Genomic DNA, 24106 nt, shown 5'->3' on the forward strand with positions numbered 1-24106 from the left:
CCACATGTCCCCAGGCAGTGCCGTGGTCTCAAAGGGGGGTTAGTGCTGCATGCTTTGGCCTGAGCCAGAGCTTGGGAAAAGGAGTGAGTCCAAATTTCTGGGGACTGGAGAAGCTGTGGAGCTTCCTATGATGGGTTTGGGGGGAGCTGGGAGCACTGGGGCATCCCCCTACCTGCAGAGGAGGGAGTGGCAGCATGGAAGAGCCTCTCCCCACCCTCTGACCTGCTTTTGGGGGACATGCAACCTACAGGCTTTCGCACCTCAAATTAGGGACACTTTTTCCTGAGCTCTGAAGGACCACAGGCATCTCTGATTCCCTGCCTGGAGCTATGGCAGTGTCTCCTTTTTTCCTGGGTCAGTCCCTCTACTTGGTGAGCCACCCACACCAAAGGGGTGATGTTTCAGCTTTCCTGAGCTGTTCATCTCCTGCCTTTTCTCTAGCTGAGACTCTTCTGCCTTAAAAAATAAAACCAGGAGGGGAGCAGGGAGCCTTGCCTGGAGCATGGGACCAGAACAGCACTGGTGCAGGCAGCAGCTGGGCTCCTGGGATTTAAGGGAATCTGGGAGATGTTCTAGGCCCTGGCTGCCTTCCAGCCCATGCAGGATGCTGTAATAGGGGCACAGAGTACCCTGGTGCCCCAGGGGCTGAGCTCTGCTGCTGCAGCTGGACCTAGGGCTGGCTGATGCAGGAGCAGCTGTTACGCACTGTGAGCTTCTCCAAAGAACCTCAGACATCTGTGTAGCAGGGGAGGAGAAGCCCCTCTTGACCCTCTTTTTTGCAGCTAATCCCCTCCCCAACCCTCTTCCTAGGACAGGAAAGCTTTGCAGCCTGGGTCAGTGGGGTTGTGTGTGCCTGTTTGCAGGGGTTGTGTAGGGCTGCAGGTGCTGCCTCCTGGATACCCAAGGCACAGGATGCCCTTGAAAACCCAAAATGCCTGGTTCCTCACAACCTTTCACAGAATATCCTCAGCTGGAAAGGACCCACAAGGATCATCCAGTCCCATCCCTGTCCCTGCCCAGAGCCCCCAACATCCCACCCTGGGCATCCCTGGCAGCGCTGTCCAAACGCTCCTGGAGCTCTGGCAGCCTCGGGGCCATGCCCATTCCCTGGGGAGCCTGGGCAGTGCCAGCACCTCTGGGGGAAGAACCTTGCCCTGATATCCCACCTAACTGTCTCCTGGCACAGCTGTATCCATGCTCAGCCAAAAATAGCAACTGCCACTTTTATTTCTGGGTGCACTAACCCAACCAACTCTCCCATATCCCAGGCATTCCCCACCCTGCTCAGTTTTAGCTTTTGCTGCTGTTTTCTGCTTGTCCTGAAGGAAGAGGAGGCATGGAAAGGTGGTGTGTGTGTGTATGTGTGTAGGACCCTGTGCTGCAGCCTTGCTGCTTGCAAGGCTGCTGCTGCAGCGGAGGAGAGCTGGAAGGGGAAAGAGCCATATCCTTGCAGCAGCCATCCTGAGAGCCTGACCACAGTGAGGATGGTGACAAGTATCTCATATTGTAGGTCTCCCCATGGCCCCCTGTGCAGTCCTGCCCACTGAAGCAGCCATGGGGATTTTTGAACCATTGACAAAACAGCATCTTTTTACTTAGTTTTGTGTTTGGAAATACTACAGTGCTGGGATTTCTTTCTTCTGTCATGTTTTCCAAAACACAGAAAGACAGGAGACAGGCACCTGGCAGGGTCTGAAATGGGAACTGCAAATAATGGTGTGATGGAAAGCGTGGGCCAAGCTCTGCATGGACAACAGCCTGGCCAGGAGCAGTGGCATGGGAGGGAGGGAGGGGTGGGTGCTACCTGTGGGCTGTACAGTGCCCCATGCCCTGACAGCACCAGCCAGCCCAGAGCACTTTGAAACCTGCCTTCACCTCTTCCCAACTGCATTCTCAGTTTCTCCAGCCTCTTATGCCAGCTGGCAGCATCTTCTGAGGGAACAGCTTATCTCTCTGGCTACAGCCCAGTCCCTGCCCTGCTGTGGGTTACATGGGTAGAAACAGAGCAGTTGAGATGCATTGCCTCCTGGCCAAGAGAAAAAGAAGTTAAGTTTATGGAAGCCAAAAAAGTATACAAAAGCTGACACATCCTCACAAAAAACACTAGCACAGGGAAGGTGAGGCAATGTGATCCTGCCTTGGTTCATTGTGACTGGGACAGCAGAGCACAGGGGCTGCTCAGCACAATGCAGGGGGGGATGAAGAGAGCAGAACAGGAAGGGAATCCTAGCTATGGAAACAGCCTGAGAGAGGCTACAGCTTGAGGTGGGCACAGCTGCCAGGGAAGGCACCATCACCAAACCCAGATTTCTGCCTAACTTTGGAGCTGACCCTCCCCATCCCACTTTCCCCAGCAGAAGGGATGCCAAGCTCAGCCTGAGGCTGAGTCATCCCAAAGAAGCAATTCCTGCCTCTATGGTCTTCACATTCCTGCACCTGTGAACAGGATGGGGCAGAGGGGACAGGGACGTGGAGACAGGGGGAAATGGACAAAGTGTCCTACTTCCTGGGGCTACTGCCAAACACATGGAATGTGCCAGGGAAAAAAGAAGGGGGAGATGGGGTGCTACCAATGGTCACATTCCCACTGGCAAGATCACCAGAAACTTGCCATTGGGAGTCATTTGTCTGAGCAAGAGAGCAGCCTTCATACACATCAGTAGTGCCAGTGGTGATGGAGAGAAAACCTACCAAATGCCTTTACTCTCTGCTTGGTGCAAGGATCCTAAGGTGCTCAGAACTCCCTGATCCTCTCCAGAAGGATGCTACTCAACTCCTGCCTACAGGGATGGAGCCTCCACATCCACAGGAGATCCCCGGAGGTGTGAGGCACTCAGAGGCAGCCCTTTGGGAGATGCACTGTCTGTACACCTTCCCTAGCTCTGTGCAAGCTATCAGCATTCCTCAGGAGACACATGCAGCTGTTCAGCTGCATTTGCATTACCTTCAGGGAGATGGCCAGGAGATGGCCCCATCCACACTTCCCCCATTCTGTTATCAGGTGTCCTGGGAGCTCAGAGAAGTTTGAGGAATCTCTTACAGTGGCCATTAAGCTGAAAATCCAGCTGGCACAGGATGGTGGCCAAGGATGCTCTGGCCCATTCAATGCTGCTGCACTGTCAGGCTGAGAAGGTTTATTGACGGGGCTGCCCCACTGTGCTAGAGATGTGGGACTTCTGCAGGTGCCCAGGTCCCCTTGACTCCCAGCTGTGTCCTTACAGTTGGTTAACCAGTGGCTACTCTGAAGCCTTTCTGTCCCTGTACAGGGTCCTTGGCTCCACTGCTGCAGGCACCACTCAGCTCCCAGGGGTCCTGCATGGCTCCCAACAGACTGGTCCAGGCTGCCAGACACATGGAGATGCCAGATCACCGGCATCTGGCACCTGGACCTGCAGCACAGCTGGACACTGGGGCTATCAGACACCTGGAGCTACCAGACCTTTGGGGAAGCCAGATCCTTGGGCTGTCAGGAATCTGGAGCTGCTGGATCCCTGGGTCTGGTGGATACTGGGGGTTTCGGGCTCCTGAGGGCTGCCAGAATGCCAGGGCAGGCTGACACTCGGGTCTTTGGGCACCCAGGACCCCTGGAGCTACTGGAACCACAGGTCAGACAGATCCCAGGGCTGTTGTGCATCTAGGGCTGCCGAATCCCAGATACAGCCAGAGGTTGGGACTGCCAGACCCCCGGGGACAGTCAAAACCCAGATCCCTCGCACACCCACGGCTGTCGAACCCCTGGAGCTCCTGGATCCCGGGACAGCCAGACCCCGGGGGCGATCAGCCTGCTGGGGAATCCCGGGGCTCTGGAGCTCTGGAGTTTCCAAACCACCGTGACAGCCGCTCCCCGGCGCTACCGATTCGCGGGCCGTCCACACCCCGAGCCGCTGGACTCCCAGGACTCCCGGGAGCTGCTGGACCATTGGGCTGTGCTGGAAGCCAGGACTCCGCATCCTCCCATTCCCCCTCGGGGACCCTCTCCGATTTCGGAGGCGCTGCCCACCCGGTGCAGCCTCTCGGGGCCGTCGGGGCGGCGCTGCCCGGGGCCGGGGCGGCGGCGGCAGCGGCCCCCGGAGCCTGGCCCGGCGTCAGGGGAACCAATGCGGAATTTCCTGGCTGGCGGCGGAGCCCCTCCCGCCGCTGCAGAGAGGGGCGCGGGGAAGGCGGCGGCGAAGCGATCGCAGCGCGGCTTCCGCACGCCGAGCGGCAGAGGGGAGCGGCGGGGAGCTGGGGGGGCCGGGACGGGGTGCGGCGGGGGCGGGGAGGGGGGGAGCGCCCGGCCCTGGATGGGCTGTGCCGGCTCCGGCTGGGCCCCGCCGCTCCGCCGCTGATGGCGGCCCGTGGGCTGCCACCGCCGCGCCGCGCCCGGGCCGGGGCCGAGCTGCTGCCGCTGCTGCCGCTGCCGCTGCTGCTGCTGCTGCCGCTGCTGAGCCGCGGAGCCGCCCAGGAGCTGAGCCCCCGCGGCAGGAACGTCTGCAGGGCCAGCGGGTAGGAGCGGGGGCGGGCAGGTGTGCGGGACGGGACGGGACCCCCAGCGCTGGGCTGGGGCCGGGGCCGCGGGACGGGCTCGCCGGTCCATCCCCCATCCCGGGCAGCCGCGGCGCTGGGCGCCTTCCAAGACAAAGTCCGTCCTGTGCGCGTCTGAGAGGGGGGAGCCGGCGGCGGGGAGAGCTTGAGGAGCTGAGCCCGAGCGGGACCAGAGACGTGGGGGCTGGTTCTGATCCCCCAAGGGCTGCGGGAAACCGGTCCTGGATGCCTCCAGAGCCAGTCCTGGATGCCCGAAGCCGGTTCTGCTGTAAGGAGTTGCGTTTGGGTGTCTCGCGGATGGAGTTGTGAGAGGGACAGAGGGCAATCCTGCATCCTTGGGTCAGGATCTGGGCTGGGGAGCCGGTCCTAGGTGTCTCCAGGGATCGGGTTGCACTGCTGGCCCTGGACTGGTGAGATACAGGATGCTCTGGATATCTCGGTGAGGCTGCCCCAAGCTTTTGGAGATTGTGGGGTTGGCAGCCCCAGGACGCTCGTGTTTGGCTTCAGAAAGTGGGTGCTGGCACTGTCTAGCTGTCCCCGGGGTCATATCCTGCCTGCTTGGCTGGGGGCAGGGTCTCAGGAGGTGGCACTGACTTGTCCCTGTTTTGAGTGCTCTCCGTGTCCTACAAGTTCCTTTGCAGAGCATCACCTCAGCCTAGCTTCTCTGCAGTGCTCAAGCTCGGTCTGCCCAAGCTCCTGGGCCAGGCTGGCCCCAGCAAAACAGGAGAGAGCCCACAGCTGCTGCCTCCCGCCTGGGAGAGCTGGATCCCCAGCGCTTGATGGGAGGCCCAGGCCATAAATGCACCTTTACATCTCGCCTGTGAGGTCAGACGAGTCCACAAGGAAAACATGAGCTTGAGCTAGAGGGGCTGCATAATGGCTCCATTCAGCAGGGCCACAGGGTGCTGGTGCCCCCTCCTCAAATTACAGCCAGAGTTTCCTAAGGAGACATTTCACAAGCCAGAGTGGCCGCAGCTCCCATCAGCGCTGTTCCTTGACAGGGAGCCATCCCTCCTTAGCTGCCCGTGACCTGCACAACCAAGCTGCCACTACATCTTGGGGTGGCAGAGGGAACTTGAGTAGTGTCCCCACCCTGTTCCTTGTGTCCTGCCCCAGGTGCTGGGGATGAGGTGCCTGGATTCCCCCCATGCAGAAGGACCCCCTCATCCCCACTGGATGAAGGAGGAGGAGGAGGTGCTGCACCAACACCACAGGGCTCAGGCTCGCTCACTGTGCCACCTGTGGCTGCCATGGGGTATGAAAGAGGCACTGGCTGTTGGGTGGGACAGATGGGTTGTGTCCATTGTCCGGCAGGACTGGGGCCTGAAGGCAGCCTAGGAGCTCGGGATGGCGGGGCAGGGACAGTCCCTAGGAAGCTCAGATGATGTTTGCATCACTTCCTATCCCTCACCCATCTGCAAACCCTTCTTCCCTCTCCACTCACTCACTTGGCACCCACCACCATCATTGTGTACAATGGATGTGGAGGACCCCCCATATGTTACCATCCAAACACACCCCAGTGGCCCCAAGGCCCTGGTGCTGCAGGTCCTGGGGCCAGGAACAGTGGGACTGGAGGTGGCTTTGGGAGGACGTCCCATTGTCCTCCACCCAAGGCTGTTTGAGCTTGTTTTACCCTTGGCTCTGCAAAGCCAATCCAGACATCCTGTGGAGATGCCACCATGGGTTTCAGAGGCCTCAGGATTGTGTGACTTCTTGAGACCTGGCTCCCAAGTAGAAATTCAAGGAATAATTTAGGGGAGAAGAAAAGGGCATATTTGGGGGTCTTTGGGGTTTTGTGTTCTAAATTCAAGTTGTCCTTAAATTTGAAGTTCATTTATAACTGGTTTCCCACTGGTATGATCAAAGGTCCCAGAGGTGACAGCCTGGGCACTACTTTGTCCCTGTTCTGCTCTCTTGCTAACATTCTCTTTTCCAATCTTTGGTCTTTTATTTTCTTTCTCTGCCTGAAGGGCTTCTGTTTATGTGCGTGATCTTATTCCTGACTGCCCTGAGGATGTCTGTTTGTCTGTCTGCACCCTGAGGCTGAATGCTGCAGCTGGCATCAGCTAGGGAGTGCCAGTGCCTGGAACGCAGTGGTCCCAAGAGCACTGTGTGCCAGCTGGGTGGCACTAGGTGATGGGTGAAAGATTAGCACTGGGGTGATGCTTGGAAGGAGCAGCAGGGCCGGTATAGAGAAGCACTGGGGATGGGGAGGGTGCTAGTGGTTCTCTGAGCACCAGGGGTATGCTGTGTGTCTGCAGGGCTCCTCTGCAGCTCCATCCATGGGGCTGAGTTGGGTGATCTCACGTGGGACCACAGGCAGCAGCTCCCAGCTGATCCCCAGAATCCAGGAATGTGAACCTGCTTCTCATTGTTCAGGGCAGGCTCTGCTGGTCTTATTGAGGAGCCACCCCCCCTGCCTCAGAGCCCTCTCTATAGCCATTGGTAAAGTGATTTCCTGGGCCAGTGTAGGATACTAATCCACAAGAAAAATATTCTACCTCTGTGAAAAGCCTGGGATCATTAGCTGAGATCCCAGTGATGCTCAGCATGAGCAGGACATAGCTAGGGGCCTGGGGCAAGGCTGGCATGGAGGACTCGTCCCTGCAGGTGCCAGCTCTAGCTCTGCCCACATCCCACTCTTTTTCCTCTACATCAGCTGAGGTCTCAAGCCCTGGCCACAGCTCAAAGGCAGATTTTCATTGGTTTTTTCCCAGCATTTGTGGTGCTTTGAAGGAAAGGAAGTATTTGCATACTGGATGTCTGCAGTGCCATGTCCATGTGGGTTGGGAGTGAGCTTTTAAACACATGTCCCAGTCATCCTTTTCCAGTGCTCAGGGGGCACATGGAGCAAGCCCCTTGTCAAGGAGCTGAAGCCATGAAACACCTTTAGGTCCCACACCCTGGTGCACACTGATGACCTGCAGCCAGCACTGACCCTCCATGGGCTGGCCATGCTCTGGGACCAGTCCATGTACCCCACTGGGAGCACTTGTTTGCCAGACTCGCATCCTGGCTACCTCTCCTTGCCACAGGACCAAGTTTATTTGCTGTCAAAGCTGCTGATAAATGAGGTGGGGGCTGAGCAGGGTGTGGGAGGCCATCAGCAGGCACAGGGAAGGAGAGATTAGCTATCAGGGAACAGATAAGCCCAAATCCTGTGAGGTGGTGGGCTGGTTGCAGCTGGGGGTAGTTGTGGTGCCGCTCACCTCCTCCAGCTCACGGCAGAAGTTTTTTCTGTCCTGCCACCACGTTCCAGTAACTCCCAGCTCCCCACCATAAGCTCAGGGGTTTTATCACAAAGGATACTTTTTGGCATATTTCCCATGATGCTTGTTTTGGTGGCCAGGCTGGGTTGTTGGAGGCAGGTTTCCCAGGTGGAAGGGTTTCCTCTTGCAAACCTGTGATGGTTTCATTCTAAAAGCCACCAAACTGAATTTCTAAAGGGTGATGCAACCCCAGGTGCAACAGTGAGGTTTTGGCCATGATATGGGAGGGCAAGAGCACCATGGACCCTTCTCCACCTCTGCCTGAATATCCCAGCACAGCTGGCAAAGCTTTTTTGGGGGGCACAGCCTGAAACCTCTTGCAGAGAAGGACCTTGACTCCAGTCCTCGGGGGTCCTCGGGGAGGTGATTTGGTGATTGTCCCCTCTTTGCCATTAACCCCGTGCATCCCCTCGCATGCTCGGTGGGAGCAGAGCCCCCATTGAGCCCTAGGGTCCCTGTGGGGGGTGTTTGTGCTGCTACCATCACAGCATCTTGCGGCTGCTTCTACAGGCCGCATAGATGGAGCTATTTTGGGCTCCAGCTGCAAGGCATTTTTTCCAGGCCTTGAATCATTTTTGTGGTTCTTTTCTGCCTCCATTCCAACTTTTCACTGTCCTCCACGAAAAGGGGGACACGGTGCTCCTGGCTGGGCCATGCAGCTGCTGCCCACCGAGGGGCCAGGGCAGGAGCTGCAGCCCCAGGACCCCAATTTGGCTGAGGGGCTGTGGCAGCTCCCTCCCCGGCCCCAGGATGAGGCGGTCTGGCAGCCAGACGTGGTCCTGTGACTGCGCTGGGTTTTGAGCGAATACTTCCTCGCTGTCTCCTCCTCTTCTGCATTTGTTACATATAAAGAGGAAAAGGGGAAAAAAAAAAAGCAAAAGCCAAATGCATTCCAGGCTGCGCTGCCAGACCAGCCCGGGTGAAGTTTTCCTTGACTGCAGCATCCGCCTGGGCTGTTTGTGACTCTCCAGCATTGCTCCCTCACCTGTGGGACGAGGTGGTGTGGGTCACCCCAAGGATGAGTGGGTGGCTCCAGGGATGAGCAGGGGTCCATAAATGGGGATTTCTGTGGGGTCATGGGGAGTGCACTCCCCAAGCCCAATTGCAGCATCATGAGCCCCCAAAGATTTGCTTGGGGGGGTGGTTCTTTGACAAAGCGTGGGTGAGGTGTCCCCATGTGTCCCTTCCCAGCAGAGAGCTGAGCATCCCTGGCGGAGCCTCTGAGTGGGTCTAAGCCCCCATCCTGGTCAAGTTGTGCCAAAAATGTCCTGTCTGATGATCCTGTGCCTGGTACTCCCTGGAGGTGGTGGCACTCCAGGACTCTCAAGAGCTCAGGGACACATTCCAGCTACCTGCAGTTGGCATCCCCCTGCTTGTACATAGGGACATTCCCTGGGGGCTGGCTATGTTGCAGCTATTCCAGCCAGGTGGTTCCAACCTGCCTTTGGGGTTCCATCCCCAGACCACAAAGCACCATGCCTGGATCTCAAGTCATGTTTTGACATGAGGCATTTAGAATCTTCCTTTTTTTCTCAGCTTTTTGGGTCTTTAGATTTTTTTTTTATTGTAGAGGTTGCAAACATGACTTTTGCTTTTTCATCACTCCTTATTAATGGGAAAAACTAGTCCTGTTCTTACTCCTGGCATCACCTGAATGCCTGATGGTGCACCCATGGGATGCCCTAACAGACCCATTAACTCACTGTGTGCTGTAGGAGCCAAGAGCTCTCCTTTCCTTTTGGAGGTGTAGAAGCCCCCAGCAGGACCTCTCACCACCATGGCTTCAGTACTCCTGGTGGGCTTTTGGGAAGGACCAGGACTTTCTCAGGGTTGTAACTATTTGTGATGCTTTTTTTATCCCTGCAGCTCCTCGGTTCTTGTGTGCTGCCTGGGATGGAGGCAACAAGGGAGCGAGTGTTTAATAGGTAAACACCGGTATTTTGCTTCATTGGGCTCTGCCCATCCTTCACTGAGCCCTCCTGGCCTCACCACCACTGTCAGGGGCCACCTTGATGTGTCCTGTAGCTGGGATTCCCCCATCCTGGGGACCTGCAGCTGGAGTCCTGCCTCCCTGCAGTGCACCGAGCCAGCACCATGTGGATGGAATGGGTACTGAGCCGCAGTGTCAGGGGTCACAGAGCTGTGGGGGTTTCTTTCCTTACCAGCTAGCTCTGGGTCTAAGGACTTGGAGATGCTGCTCAGGGTCCTAAGGGACAGTGAATTGTCCCCCAGGGTGAAGGTGCAGCTGCAGGAATGGGACTGACATTCCCTGCAGATGCTGCAGCAGCATGGGGACCTGAGCCAGAGCCACCAGTGAAGCCGAAGCTGCCCAGACCAGGCATGTAGCCTATGATGGCCTCACTCACAGAGGCTGCTGGGACTGCCAAAGACCAGTGAGCTTGGACTGGGGCCATACAAGGTGTCACAGCTCTTTACTGGGAGCCACAGTGAGCCCAGCATGGGTGCTTACTGTGCTCATGGATGGTGAAACCCTGGGAGCATCATTCCCTGCATTGCCAATGAAGACAGCTGCTTTGGGGTTCCCCCAGAGTCTCAGCTGGCCACGGGGCTCACCATGCCCCAGGAGAGCTGGAGGTGCAGCTGAGAACAAAGCCCACATAACCAACTAACCCACTGTGCATGAGCCCTGTAACCACTCGCTGCATGCGTTGGGAATGGGATGTGGCCTGTTTGGAAGGGAGAAGGACAGGATCTGCCAGGACAGTAAGGGGTGGGATGGTCCCACAGCAAGCTATTCCCATCTCTTGCCCTCCCAACCTGCTCTAACCTTTAGACTCACTGCTCCTAACATGTGTAATCTGTCTGTTTTAGGGGTTTCTCTAATATCCGTCATCATAGGTCTAACAACTCCCAGGTAAGGTGGCTGGGATGGGTGGTTGTCTCTCCTCCTCCCAGTGCCTAAGGAAGCTTGACCAGGGCTGTGCAGGATCTGCAAGTGCTGCCTGTCCCTGCTGCCTGCCCCACGTCCTGCACTTGCCTAGCTCCAGACATCAGCTCAGTATGAGATCCCCTCAGCAGGAGATGGGTTGGTGGCCTTTGGGGGCAGGTGCTGGGATGGCAGTGCCCACAGCCCCTCCTCTCCATGTCCCCTTCTCCCCTCTAGCAATGTGGAACTGAGCAAGAGACAACACCATTGGGTGCAGCCTCTGGCAGGGACATGGGTGGGTGGCAGGAGGCTGGTGGCCAGGATGGATGGCATCCTTTCTGGGTGGCAGAGATGGGGCTGAGCAAGGTGACAGGAGGCTGGTGGAATTTTTCTGGAAAGGGTCCCATCCGGCCCAGGCGGCTGCTGGATGGGACAGAGCCACAGCTCAGCAGCACACAGAGAGTCACTGCACAGCTCTTCTTCTGCTCTGGGGAGGTCTGGGGGGCTTTAAGGAGCAAGCACTGGTGTTCATGCCTGCTGTCTGTCCATCTGTCCAGCCATATGCGAGGGGAACTTCACCTGCAAGGAGAACGAGGTATGCGTCAGGCCCGGCGAGTGCCGCTGCCGCCACGGCTACTTTGGTGCCACCTGCGACACCAGTGAGTACTGGCAGGTGCCTTTGTGTCCTCAGAGACAGGTTCACCAGGGTGGACCTGGCTCATCCTGGGGTGACTTTCCAGAGCAGATCACCAGGGACGGAGTTGTGAATGCTCCTGCTCTGCCCTTGCCCGTCCCCTGGCTCTGCTTCCCGGGGCGTTGTCCCCTTGCTGGGGTCTTCTCTTAGATCCAGTGCACTTGGGGAGGAGAGGGAGGACTGTGGTCAAGAGGTACTGTTGGGACTGGGGGTCTCCATTGGTGCCTGGCGGTGGGGTTGTCCCTGTGGGCAGTGCTGAGGCTGATGGCTCTCCCCACAGAGTGTCCCCGGCAGTTCTGGGGTCCCGACTGCAAGGAAATGTGCACGTGCCATCCCAATGGGCAGTGTGACGATGTGACGGGCCAGTGCACCTGCAACCTCAACCGCTGGGGCCCCAAGTGTGAGAATATCTGCCTCTGCAAGCATGGCAAGTGTGACCAGAAGACAGGCAAATGCACCTGCGAGCCCAACTGGTGGGGACCACAGTGCTCCAGCTCCTGCTATTGCAGCCACAACTCCCAGTGTGACCAGCAGACAGGCAACTGCCTGTGCCAGCCTGGCTGGTGGGGCCGTGGCTGCAACAACCAGTGCTCCTGCAATAACTCACCCTGCGAGCAGTTCACGGGGCGCTGTCAGTGCCGGGAGAGGACCTTCGGGCCTCGCTGCGACCGCTACTGCCAGTGCTACAAGGGCAAGTGCAGCCAGGTGGATGGGACCTGCACCTGCGAGCCGGGCTACCGGGGCAAGTACTGCCGCGAGCCCTGCCCAGCCGGCTTCTACGGCCAAGGCTGCAGGAGGCGGTGAGTGGCCAGCCTTGCTGGGTCTGATCTGGCACCGGTGGGAGGTGGCAGCAGGAGGATTTGGGGTGTGCTGCGTGATGGGTTCCCCTCGTTGCAGGTGTGGGCAGTGCAAGAGCCTGCAGCCGTGCACCGTGGCCGATGGGCGCTGCCTGACATGTGAGGCAGGCTGGAACGGCACCAAGTGTGACCAGCCCTGCTCACCTGGCTTCTATGGAGAGGGCTGCGAGAAGCTCTGTCCCCCCTGCAAGGATGGCCACACCTGTAATCACATCAATGGCAAGTGCTCCCACTGCAACCCGGGCTGGATTGGAGACCGGTGAGTGTGGCTGGGTACAGCATTGGGTTCTGGGAGAGAAGTACCTGCTTTCCCCGATTCTCCCAGGGAACAGGGTCACTGAAGGCTTCTGCAGCCCTGAAACCAGTCCTTTGCACAAGAGTTTGTGGGAGAGCATCCCAGCTTGAGAGCTGAGCCCCATTGCAAGCATCCAGGGTCTGAGGGGAGTAGGGCAGGGGTCTTGCAGGCTCCTTCCTGTTCCATGTCTGTGTCAGTGGGTTCAGTCCATCCCTGTACCCCTCTCCTGGCTTCAGAAAACACAAGCCACCATGGTGATATACAGCCCCATCTCCATGCATGTGGAGGAATGCTGGAGGTCCCCAAGTGCCACAGGTGCTCCAGCCACTTGCCCTCATCCCTCCCAGGTGTGAAACCAAGTGCCGGAACGGGACATACGGGGAGAACTGCGCCTTCGTCTGCAGTGACTGCGTCAATGGCCAGTGCCACTTTGAGACTGGGCAGTGCCTCTGCCACCCCGGCTCCCATGGCACATAGTAAGTGAATGCTGAGCACACCCGGGGGCACCTCGGGGCATGGGTGATGCTCAGGCACCTCCTGCCCCCTTGTGTCCTATGCTGTTGCCAGCTGACAGGTTTCCTGCAGTGTGAGCGCTGGGTAATTTGGCTGATTTGGTGAGCAGAGGGGGAAGGACAAGCTCACAGAGCAGTAAGTGGTGTTGTGCCTTAGAAAAGGCCTGTTTGGCAAAAAATAAGATCAACAAAGTGCTGGTTTGTTGGGGGTTTTTAAGTCCAGGGTGGAATTTCTAACCAAAAACAGAGAGAAAACCACATCTCAGAATAACAAACAGCCTCAGGCACATGGCATCTGTGGGGAGCTCCTGCTTAAAGCTCTGCCTCTGGTTGGGGTCTTCCCCAGGCCTCCCCCTTCCTCGACTCCAGGGGCACAAGGGCCATCAAGGTTCTGCTCACATCCCCAGGTAGTTTTTCCCAGCGTGGGACTGAAATGTTGTTTGAAAAGATGAGGAAAGCATCTTCCACCCAGCTGGGACATGCAGACAGATCCCCCAGATCCTGCCAGGTGGTGCTCAGGTTTTCCCATCAATTAACTGAAGGTGACAGCAAGGGCAGGGATTTGGAGCTGGCATCTTGCCCATGCTGGCATTTCACTCAGGGCATAAAAACAGGGAGCATTTCCATTTTGGGGGGGGGGGGGGGGGGTGTTATTTTGGGGCTTTGCCAACCACTTTTGGTGCCGGAACAGTTGCTGGGCACTGGCACCTGTTCAGGATGCCCAGCCTGGGCCTCATGGCCACCTTTGGTAGCAAAGGCAGAGGTGAAAGGGCCTGAATGCTCCCCAGGGGGGTGTGTGGTGATGCTTTTGGCACAGTTCCAGAGGGCAGAGTGTGGATTAACCTGTTCTGAGACCCTGGCTCAGCAGTGGGAAGGTGGGGGTGGGGGATGCTCAGGATGCAGCCTTGGTGCTGTAACCTTGAGCTGAGCTGTGCCAGGCCGTGCAGTCAGGCAGGCTTGGGAACGTTCTGGCTGCTCAGGCAGATCCCTGTGTCTATATCCAAACCAGTGTTTTTGTCAGCAGGGTACAATTTTGCTAAAAATGGGATTTCTGCAAAAGGCAGAAACAACATCCTTCTGCCATCCAGCACGTCCTTTCAGCTCTGTGTCAGGAGGAGGCTAAAGGAGCAGCTGCTAAAATATTTATGTGTGCACAAAGTGCTTTATCTTCTCTGTCTTTCCCAGAAGTGTCAGGACTCTCTTGGAAAAAAATCACCCTCCTCTCCTCTCCCAAAATCTCAGTCTGGGGCAGAAATGTGGAGCCAATTGGTGGGGTGAGAGGTTTTGCCTTGCTGGGGGACTATCCCTGCTCCTGTTCTGCTGCATTAGCTGCCCGATGCAGCAGAGCAGACGCAGAAGCTCAGCACCCATCCTGGCAGGCACATGAAGGGCACACGACTGGCACAGGACAGGCACACAGCAGGCAAAAGGCTTGGCCAAGGTGGCATGTTGCAAGTTGTTGGAGTGTGAAATGGGCTGAGCTGCCTCGGGACACAGTGCTGAGAGCTGGGGGCAGCTGTGTCTCCAGGGGAGTGGGTTTGGGCTGGGCCCCACTGGCTCCTTCCAGCTGCAGCCAGTCCAGCTGGGATGCAGCTGGCAGAGGGTTTGGTGCCAGCAGTGCTGCCAACATCTCCCAGCTCCAGCTGGGTCCTGCTCTGCAGTGCCTGGCCCACAGCTGGGGAGGCAGGTTGGGTTGGACCCACTGACTCCATGTTTTCCATGCTCAAGCCCTTGAGACTTGTGGATTGGTGCCCATTTCTGTGTGCCCCCATCATCTCCATCACACCATCATGAAGTCATTTTACCAGCAGTGGAGATTCAGTACCAGGCATAACCAAACTGCGAAGTTCTTAGGGCTGCTCTGTTGTTTTTCCTTCTTAGAGACAAAAGAAAAGTCAATCTGGGCACCTTCCCAGCTTGTGGCCACTGTGGCTCTGCCTGGCTTGGTGGGGGATAGGATTTAGGGTGCCATGGCCACATCACTGAGCTGAGCTGGAATCCCTGTGTGTGACATCAGGCTATCATTAGATGTGACTGCTGGGTTAATGACCTTTCCTAATTACTGTGTCTAATGGTGAAGTCCCGTGCAGAGAGCAGTAAAAGTGTCTGAGATCCAGCTGGGCCGAATCCCCTGAGCGATGGGCAAAGCCACTTTGTGGGTGATGGTCTCCTGATCCCTGTGGATTAAGGGTTCCAGAGTGTGGAGGAGCTGTGTCTGAGCAAGCTGGAGGAGTGCTCTCTGGAACATGGAGGGTTTGGGAGAAGGTGGCAGCCAAGTGGCCTCCAGTGGTGTGCCTGGGGTGGGGAATGCAGCACTCTCATCCAGCCCTTCCTTCCAGCTGTAACCTGACTTGCCCCCCCGGACGCTACGGAGCCAACTGTGCCAATGTCTGCAGCTGCCACGACGGTGCCTGTGACCCCCTGACAGGCGCCTGCCACATGGGTGAGTGCCGGGAGCCAGGGGCTGGGCTCTGCCACAGGGCTGGCCCCGGGCTGAGCCGCGGCTCTGCCTTGCAGAGGCCAACCAGAGGATGGGGGTGATTGGGGCAGGGGCCCTCCTGGCGCTGCTGCTCATCCTCCTGCTCTCCCTGCTCTGCTGCTGCTGCGTCTGCCGCAAGAAGGATGAAGCCAGCAGGTGAGTGCAGGGGCCAGAAGGGATCTCGCTAGCTTGGGAATGTGGAAGATCGGTGGGTTCTGGGATTGACAGGGGGATGCAGAGACCATGCTGGGACAGCAGTTCTGCAGGGAAACTGAGGTAGAACTGTGCTGCCCACACGACACAGAGTGGGTACCTGGGTCTGAGCAGTCCTGCTGCATCATCAGGGCTGATGGAGTTCCCCTTCTGGGGGAACCCTTTCCTGTTCTCCCTTTTTTTCTCTCTTGTGGACCATCATTTCACAGAGACCTGCCAAGTCCACTCCAGTCTTTAGGGTCTGGAGCTGATCTGCAAAGGGGACCCTGAAATACAGCAAGGGCATCACGACATGGCCTAAGCCCTCAGAACAAACCCTTGAGCAAAGGGATGAGGCCTGGGGGACAGGGGGGATGCTGACTGTCCCACATGGGAGTGGATGATCAGGGCTGGGAGGGGGGGTTCCTGCAGCAAGGTCAGGATGCTAGTAGTGTTTTAGCAGCACCGGATTAACATCCTACCATGAGAATAGGAGTGGGGACAGACCCAAGGCAGGAGGAAAGGTTTATGCTGTTCAGCAAGGGATGAGAGAGCTGTTGGAGCTCCTCCAGATGCAGAGAAAACCCCTTCGTGCCATCAGCCACTGCACAAGAATCTTCCAGAAGCCTTTCCTTGCAGCCCTTCGAGCTCAATCCCAGCCAGGCACAGCTGGCTTGGAGAGCCTTCAGGCTGCAGGTAATTATCCTGCAGATAAAGCACAAACCCATCAGGTGAGGAATGGCACAGGGAGAGGGGGAATGGCTCCAAATAGTTTCCTCTTTCCCAGGGTGCCCAGACCACAGTGTCCCCAGACTGCTGGATGACCTGTGGTGCTGTCCCAGTGTGGTCCCTTGCAGGGGATGGTGGCCATGGCACAGGTTCCTTTGAGTCAACTCACAAAGCCAGTCACTCCTGAAGCTGCAGAAAAGTGCTTGAAAACGTGGCCCCAGGAAGCTTCAAAACCAGAGAGCAAATAAAGAGAAGCCACATGTTTGGCTTTGGGTTGGGATTTTTTTTTTTATTATTTTTAAAGATTTGGGGTCTGGACCAGGCATTGCGGGTATTTTGTGACTGCACTGCCAATGGCCGTGGTTGGATCTGACCTTCCCACCATTCCCTGGTACTGCTCTACATCCTGCTGTGGTGCAAGCTGGTGCCTGGGGCTGGCAGCAGCTTCTGTGGGTCCTCAGTTCCTTCAACCTGGGCATGCATCTGCTTTTCATCCACCCCATTACCACTCTAAAACCCCTTTGCACTTGCAGCATCCCTGAGCTGCTGCCTCTCTCTGTTGCCCATGAAGGCTATCCTCACCACAGGAGGGGATCAGCGCCTCTAATAGTGCCATTGCCTTCTCTGCAGCTCCAGCCAGGACCCAGCAGCAGCCAAGAAACCTCCAAGACGTTTGTGTGGGCGGTTCAGTCGGATTGGGATGAAGCTCCCACGCATCCCCCTGCGCCGCCAGAAGCTGCCCAAGGTCATGGGTAAGGTGCTGGGTTTTGAAGAGGGCACATAGAGTCAGATTTTACTCCTGTCAGGGCAGCCTCTGTGGCTCACAGCAGTCTTTGCAGTCCCAAAGCAGGGTGGTGAGCATGGTAGGGCAGTGACAGGGACACATGGATCCCTGGGAGCATTTCAACGTTGGTATGAGCTGCCTGGCTCACAGGAGCTCAGCCCTTTCTGTCTGCAGCTTCTGGACTTCCAAGCACATTTTGCTTTGTGAGGATGCATGGTTCTGGAGCTCTACTGAGTAGTTTTTGGTTTACTCTCCTAAGGTTTCCCCTGGAGAGGAATGTCGCTCTCAGCAAGATGCCTTGTTAGTGCTTTTGATCCTGAAGTAATCCATGAAGTAATGATGCCCACCCTCCTGCCATGTGCAGCAGAGTTGAGGATGGAGGGGCAGAGATTTGGGTTGAGCTTCCCACTTTGCCCAGGCACATAATTGGCTTCTAGGGAGCTGCTCACACCTGGCAAAGCCCCTGACCTGGCACTGTCAGGGCTGTTGAAAGCCCCCTGCATCCCAGCTGCTGGGGAATGCTGTGCTGTCCTCTGCCCTCTCTAAACTCTCCTTGCACCTCTTCCCAGCATGGGGAGCTGGGGATCTGCTGCAACCCCATTGACTAAACTTTGTGTGAAGGCAGCAATCCCCACCCCGTGCTGGTATGTGTTTCAACCCCAGCCCTCTTCCTGAGCCCAGCACCTCCCTGGGCATGCCATGCTGGTGGAATCCCCAGAGCTGCCACATCCTAGCACACGGTGGCTCGGCGTGAGGCTAAATCCCACATCCCAGGCAGGACACAGAGGTGACCCCCATCCCTGCACAACATGCACAACCTTCAGCATCCAAGCTGCAGGGATAGCCCCTCACCACATGGGGCACAGCAAAGCCCTGCCTGGAGCAGGGTGTGCCAGGGCCCAAGAAATATTCCTATTCAAGGACAACAGAGGATCATAGAGGCTGTGTTTGTGGAAGGGGCTGGAGAAGGGCTTGGGGAGGACACAGGGTGCCTGTGTGCAGTGAGGGCAGGGGGGCTGCCTGCAGGCAGCTGGTGCCAGTCCAGCCATTCTGTGTACACAGAGCAGCAGCAGCCCCAGGAAAGGCTGAGGGTGCTCAGGATGGTCTTGGGTCCCAGCAGGGCTGGGGTATTCCTGGAGTCTGTCACAGTGCTGAGCTTTGTCATCTCCCTGGAGGGAAAGGCTTTGGTAAGGGCTTGCCTTGTGTTATCCAGCAGAGTGAAGTCCATGTGGGTTCCAGAAACTCCCAGTCCCACTGACACATGGTCTGGCAGTGCCTCCAGCCCCCACTGGCTCTGAGGACGCCAGGGGACCTGTTGGGTTGCCTATAGTAGCTGCATCCCTGATGCCCAGTCACCAGGGTGCCATGTTATGACCGCATCTGGTGCTGTGGAATCCACAGTATTCAGTATCCACTGGCCATTTGCTGCCCACATTGGTTCTGCCCAGGGGGGTCCCAGGGTTGCTGAAGTGCCCCATCCCAAGGGCCAGGTCAGGGCTGGAGGTGCTCAGGGCCTTGTGGGGATGTTACAGTGAAACTGGTGCTGGCTGATGCCCAGGCGGTGGTTGCTCTGGATCTGCCCACAGTCTTGGCCATGAGTTTGCTGACACCAGGTGGGTTTTCTTTTCTGGGCTCAAACACAAGCCTATTCCTGGTAGAACATTCCCAGGTGGGACTGCAGGTCTTGAAGCCCCACTAAAGCTCATCAGTTGCCTGGAGCCTCAGGTTCTTCCCTAAAAAGCTGCTCCTCAGCCTTGGCACCAGCTTTAGATCCACAGCATCTCCCTGGGATTGCACCTGAGCTGGCAGCCTGCAGGGCCACACCCTGGGCTCACACCAGCAGCTGTACGGCCAAAGTTTGGGTACCCCTGCATGTGGGATTTGCTCATCAGGTGTCAGTGGCACCAGTGGGGGTCTTGGTTATGTCACGTGAAGATGCCAGGGCTAACCTGAGCCCTGCACCCCACCACATGTCCTCTCCAAGCAGCAAAGCTTAACCAGCCCCAAGGGTGATGCCAATAGCGGGGAGCTTGGGATGAGTGGGAGGGGGTGCCCAGGAGGACTCTGGGATCCCTCTCTCATGGTACTTCTGGTGCTCTTCTCTGCCTCATCCCAGTCTTGAGACCAACTGGCCTCTGTGTAGGCAGGGTTGGGGTTGTCATCCTGATGCTGTGGCTCCAGGAGATTTTGGGGAGCAGTGACAGGTAGGGATATGTGGGAAGCATCCACATTTCTCTCAGCCCCAACAGCCAGGAAAGAAAAATCCCTGGCGACTATGCTGCAGTCCCCAAGCTTCCCGAAGCTTCCAGGTGCACTACAAATCCTCATTTTATAATCTGGCTGTGTCCTAGATCTCACTAGAGTCCCACAGTCACCTCGTGGCCATGAGTCCCAGCCGCTTGTCACGCCTCCTTCTCAGAAAGCATCTCCCTTCATCTGCTTCCAGACGGCTGCTTTTAATTTTCTCTTTTTGGTTTTTATTACAAGGAAAGCCATGTTGGAACTGCTGCTTCCCCCTCTCTGGGCCGTTTGCTCTTTAAATATCTCTGCTTGGGTTTTTTTTTTCCTTGATCCAAGAAGCCAAACTATGCAGGGGTGAGTGTGCAGCACTGCTGTCATTTTAACAGCCCTACATGTCTGAAGCAAGATTCCCTAGTAATGGATAAATGTTCCACTTTATGTTATTGGGGCGTCCCAATAACACTGAAAGTTATTTTATTATAAATCAGGGATGTGCTGCAAGGATCAAACAGTCCAGGCAGGCAATTGCAGCATGACTGGGATGCATTTGGGGTTGGGACGCAGTTGGATGTTCAAAGGTTAAAAATACCTGCGAATACCCATGTACAGCTGGGACCCTCCCTGTGCATGGCGTTTCCATAGAATCACAGAATATCCTGAGCTGGGAGGGACCCATAGGGATCATCAGTCCAGCTCCTGGCCCTGTACAGACACCCCAACAGTCCCACCCTGTGCCTGAAAGCATGGTCCAAACGCCCCTGGAGCTCTGGCAGCCTTCAGCCCGTGCCCATTCCTTGGGGAGCCTGGGCAGTGTCTGAGCAATCTCTTGGGACCACCCTTTTGCAGCCCTTCATCCAAGGCTCTATCTTGCTTCGGAGGCAGCTTGTCACTGTCCTAGGGGAAAAAGCCAGTGGAAGGGGATGGGGACAAGTGCATCTACTGCTGCATGGCTCTCTGGAAGGGTCAATCTCTCCTCTCAGCCGGTTGCTGCCTCAGTTCTGTGGGTACCCGAGGAGGATGCTAAGCTGTGGGCACCTGGGGAAGCCTCTCAGGATGTGTTGGGACATGAGCTTGTCCAGAAAAAAAGCCTTAAAAATTATCAAGATGAAAAAAAAGTCACTCCAGCCCAGACAACTCCTAACTGCTCATCTTCTCTATTTTGTTTTATTAACACCATTTTTCCTCTGGTTGTTTCTCTCTTCCTCTTGGCTTCGCTGTGGGTGGCCTCTTGAAAGAGGGGCAGTGCCAGGGCATGAAGGGAGGGATACTCCCGCTCAGCTTCAGGAGAGGAGAAGCTGGCAAAGGGAATGAAAAGTAGCAGAATTGGGAAAATGTACAGCCCCCTGCTGCAGGCTTCCTTTCATCATCCTGCATCCATGTGCAAAATGGAAAAGGAAGATGCAATCAGTGATGCTGAAGTGGGAATTAGTGGAATTAAAGCCAGCAGCTAATTTTCTGCCTGCAAAGGGGACAGTCACAGTGCCAGGACCTTCTTTGCAGGCTGGCTGTGCCAGGTTGCACAGCTCACAGGTGACCACCAGGACACCCACCAAGTCCTCATGGGACCCAGGGTTTGGGTGGCTTGTCCCTCCACTATGTGCATCCTCAACTTGGGCAGCTGAAGACTGGGATAGATGGAAGTGTGAGGCTTGAACAGACTCTGCTGCCCACAGCCCAAGCATGGGGCCACAACTGCTAGCTGATGGCTTCTGTGACCACTTGGCTGAGGGACCTGGTGGGACTGTGCAGCAAGAGGTGTCTTGCCTTGCCTTGCCTTGGATGTTGTCCCTGTCCCTGACACCCATAAGGAAGCTGGGCAGCAGGGAGCTGTGCAGCATCTTCCCCTCCTGGCTGGCAGTGGGGACTGGGGTTCGGCAGAATAGGCACTGACAGCAGTTCCTTGCCCTCACAGTGGCCCACCATGACCTGGAAAACACCTTGAACTGCAGCTTCATCGAGCCACCCTCTGTGGTGGAGCAGCCTTCCCCATCCTGGTCATCCCGCGGCTCCTTCTCCTCCTTTGAAACCACGGACGAGGGGCCCGTGTACTGTGTCCCCCATGAAGGTGAGCAGGGAACATGGTTCATGCCCAGGGCATTTCAGGGGCCATACCAGGGGCCTGCTCAATGGAGAGGTGTCACTCTTACATGGTGAGGACCATGTCACCCTGGTTCCTTGTGACCCAGGAAAGAGTGCAGATTCCAGTCACACCACCCACACAGTTTCAGAGCTCCCTTCTCCAGCTTTTGCTGCTCCAGGGTTAAGAGCCAGGAGATCTCTGACTGGGAGGCTAACTGGGAGGACAGTGTCCTGCGGGAGCATCTCAGTCCTTCCCCTCCTCAGAGACATCCTACCTGACACTGCTGTGCTCTCTTCCCGCAGAGAGTATGGGTGAGAGCAGGGACAGAGGGACACCTGCCAGCCCCGGAGACAAGCTGGTAGCCTCGATCAGCGGGGAGGAAGCGGGCGAATACACGTTCCTGAAGGAGACAGGCTCTGTCAGAGCCTTCCCGACCGACAGCAGTGAGACGCCCCTGCTCAAGTCCTCGGACAGCGAACGCTCCTCCTGCGGCTCGGGGTCGGCCGGCGCCGCGCTCTACGCCAGGGTCGCCCGCCTTTCCAAGCAGTCCAAGGAGGAGGAGGATGCCACCGCGGAGCCCCGCAGCCCCGGGAAGCCACCATCCCCGGAAAGGACCAAGCCCCGTCCTCCAGACCCGGCCACGAAGCCCAAAGTCTCCTGGATCCACGGCAGGTACAGCTCTGGCCAGTCCAACTCGCTGCCGGTACCCAGCCAGTCCCCAGAGCAAGCGGCCGCCCGGTCCGGCAGCCCCGAGCAAGGCCAGGGCTTGGCCAAGAGGAAGAGGAGTCCGAGCGAGACGTCCGCCAGTGTACAGGGCAGAGCGGAGGAGAAGGGCGGCGCCCGGGGGAAGGAGAAAGCGCAGAAGCAACCGAAGGAGCCCGGCGTCCCCGAGGGCAAATCCAGCCTCTGCGGGGAGCCCCAGTCACCCTCCAAACCCAAGCAGAGGAGCAAAGCCGGCTCGGAGCCGATGGAGACCATCAACGGAGCGGTGCAGAACGCCTTCCGAAAGATGAGTGCCTTCCAGCCGGAGCGGCGGGCCGCGGACACCAGGGATGCTCCGTGTAGTCCCGGCACCAGCAAATCCCGCTCCGAGCCGCTGCATCCCCAGCTGGCCTCCGAGCTGGCCGCCCAGCTGAAGGAAAAGACTCAGAGCCTCAACAAGGGGGACGGAGGCATCCGGGCGAACGGGGTCGGTGCCCAGCGGGAGAAGCCCACCCCTCCACAGAAAGCCAAGCGCTCGGCGGCCGCCGGCGGCCAGAAGACCAGCAAACCCTTGCTGCCCACCTCTCCCCATCTGCAAAAACTGATCCCTGCGGCGGCCGAGACGGCAGCCGGGGAGCCCAAGTGGGTGGAGAAACCAAGTGCCGGCAGCGGCCAGGAGCAGACTCTCCCCACGGAGCAGGCAGCCAAGAAAACCCCCATTAAGAAGCCGCCCAGGAAGAAGAGCCGGGAAGCGAGCCTGGAGCCGCCCAGGGCAGCTGCTGCTCCTGCTCAGGCAGTGCAGTGACCGGGAGCCGGGCACCGGCCCCGCAGCGGCCGCACACCGGGAACAAGGACATTTGCCAGCACAACCAGCGAACGTGGGATCCTGGACTGGGCTGGGGGCACTGGAAGAGCCTTGATCCTCCTTTTATCCCCCTCCACCTCACTCATCCCCCTTTTTGCCTTAGTTCCCCCTGACCTAGGACCCAGTCCCTTCATCTGTGCCCTGCTCCTGCTCTCTGTCCGGGCCTCAGTTCGCCCTCCCTCCCCGCGCAGGACGGGACCGCAAGGAGCCGGCCCCGCCGCCACCCCGGGGGACTTCGTGTGTGGCGTATCTCCCCCGCCCCTTTTTTTGTAGCAGTATTATCGACAGCATAAGCAGCGCTTGTTGTACTAGACGTGCCCACGGTATATTCTGCAGTAACCGAACCGCTCGCTTCCCGCGCTCCACTCCGCTCTGTCGGGGTCGCGGAGCACGGGAGAGGGAGGAAGCTGCTGCTCAGTGCCCAGCGCAGTGCCAGAGGTGTGCCCCACATCCATCGCTGGCAGCAGCTCCCCGTCCCGGCGCCCTCCAGGCACAGCTCTCCACTGCCGGTGCATGCCGGAGTGGGGTCGAGCTGGTTTCGACCGATGCCACCCTCCCACCCTCCGCCCCGGCGCTGCTCCTGGCCAGGAGGAAGCACTATTTATGGATGGAGCTGGACGCCCTTCGGGCTCCTGTATCCCATCCCGTGGAGTTGGAGGGATTAGTTTGATATGAGAGAGCCTGGCACCTCTGCAGAGCGCTTTCCTAATAAAAATGTATTTCTTCCATAGTTGGTGCCATCTATCCCTGTCCCAGCCTTCCCGTGGGCAGGCAACATGTGTAGGCTTGCTTGAGTGCTACGTGGTCCTACGTGGGATGCAGGGGGGAGATGGATGACATTGCAGCAGTACAGGCAGGTGGTAACAAGCAGCAGACAGGGTGGGAGGCAGGTTCCCTCTGGGGCTGCTGCTACACATGCTCACCTGGCATCAGAGATGAGCCCTGAAGACAAAATGAGGAACTTCTCTTCCCCCAGTTTCCAGCCTTGTCCCA

At 57.5% G+C, this 24106-nt stretch overlaps 1 protein-coding gene across 2 annotated transcripts; it reads left to right on the forward strand.

Annotated features, from left to right (window-relative positions):
• Positions 1-4312: 4312 nt before the first annotated feature.
• Positions 4313-24046, forward strand: SCARF2 (scavenger receptor class F member 2). Of its 2 annotated transcripts, none has more exons than XM_005524537.3 (11): positions 4313-4485; positions 9663-9721; positions 11241-11342; positions 11658-12177; positions 12275-12493; positions 12877-13005; positions 15381-15484; positions 15559-15676; positions 17072-17193; positions 21379-21531; positions 21849-24046. In XM_005524537.3, exons 1-11 carry the CDS (start codon positions 4328-4330, stop codon positions 23051-23053), a joined length of 2889 nt encoding a protein of 962 aa, XP_005524594.2. In that variant the 5' UTR covers positions 4313-4327; the 3' UTR covers positions 23054-24046. The 2 variants fall into 2 exon arrangements, with proteins under 2 accessions (XP_005524594.2, XP_014109263.1); XM_014253788.2 differs by lacking the exon at positions 4313-4485 and adding an exon at positions 10629-10671 and having other exon boundaries at positions 21849-24044.
• The last annotated feature ends 60 nt before the right edge of the window (positions 24047-24106 follow it).

This window comes from Pseudopodoces humilis, chromosome 20 (assembly GCF_049639895.1).
Source record: "Pseudopodoces humilis isolate 2021_Gansu_Grassland_sample_001 chromosome 20, ASM4963989v1, whole genome shotgun sequence".
In the NCBI taxonomy this organism is placed as follows: Eukaryota; Metazoa; Chordata; class Aves; order Passeriformes; family Paridae; genus Pseudopodoces; species Pseudopodoces humilis.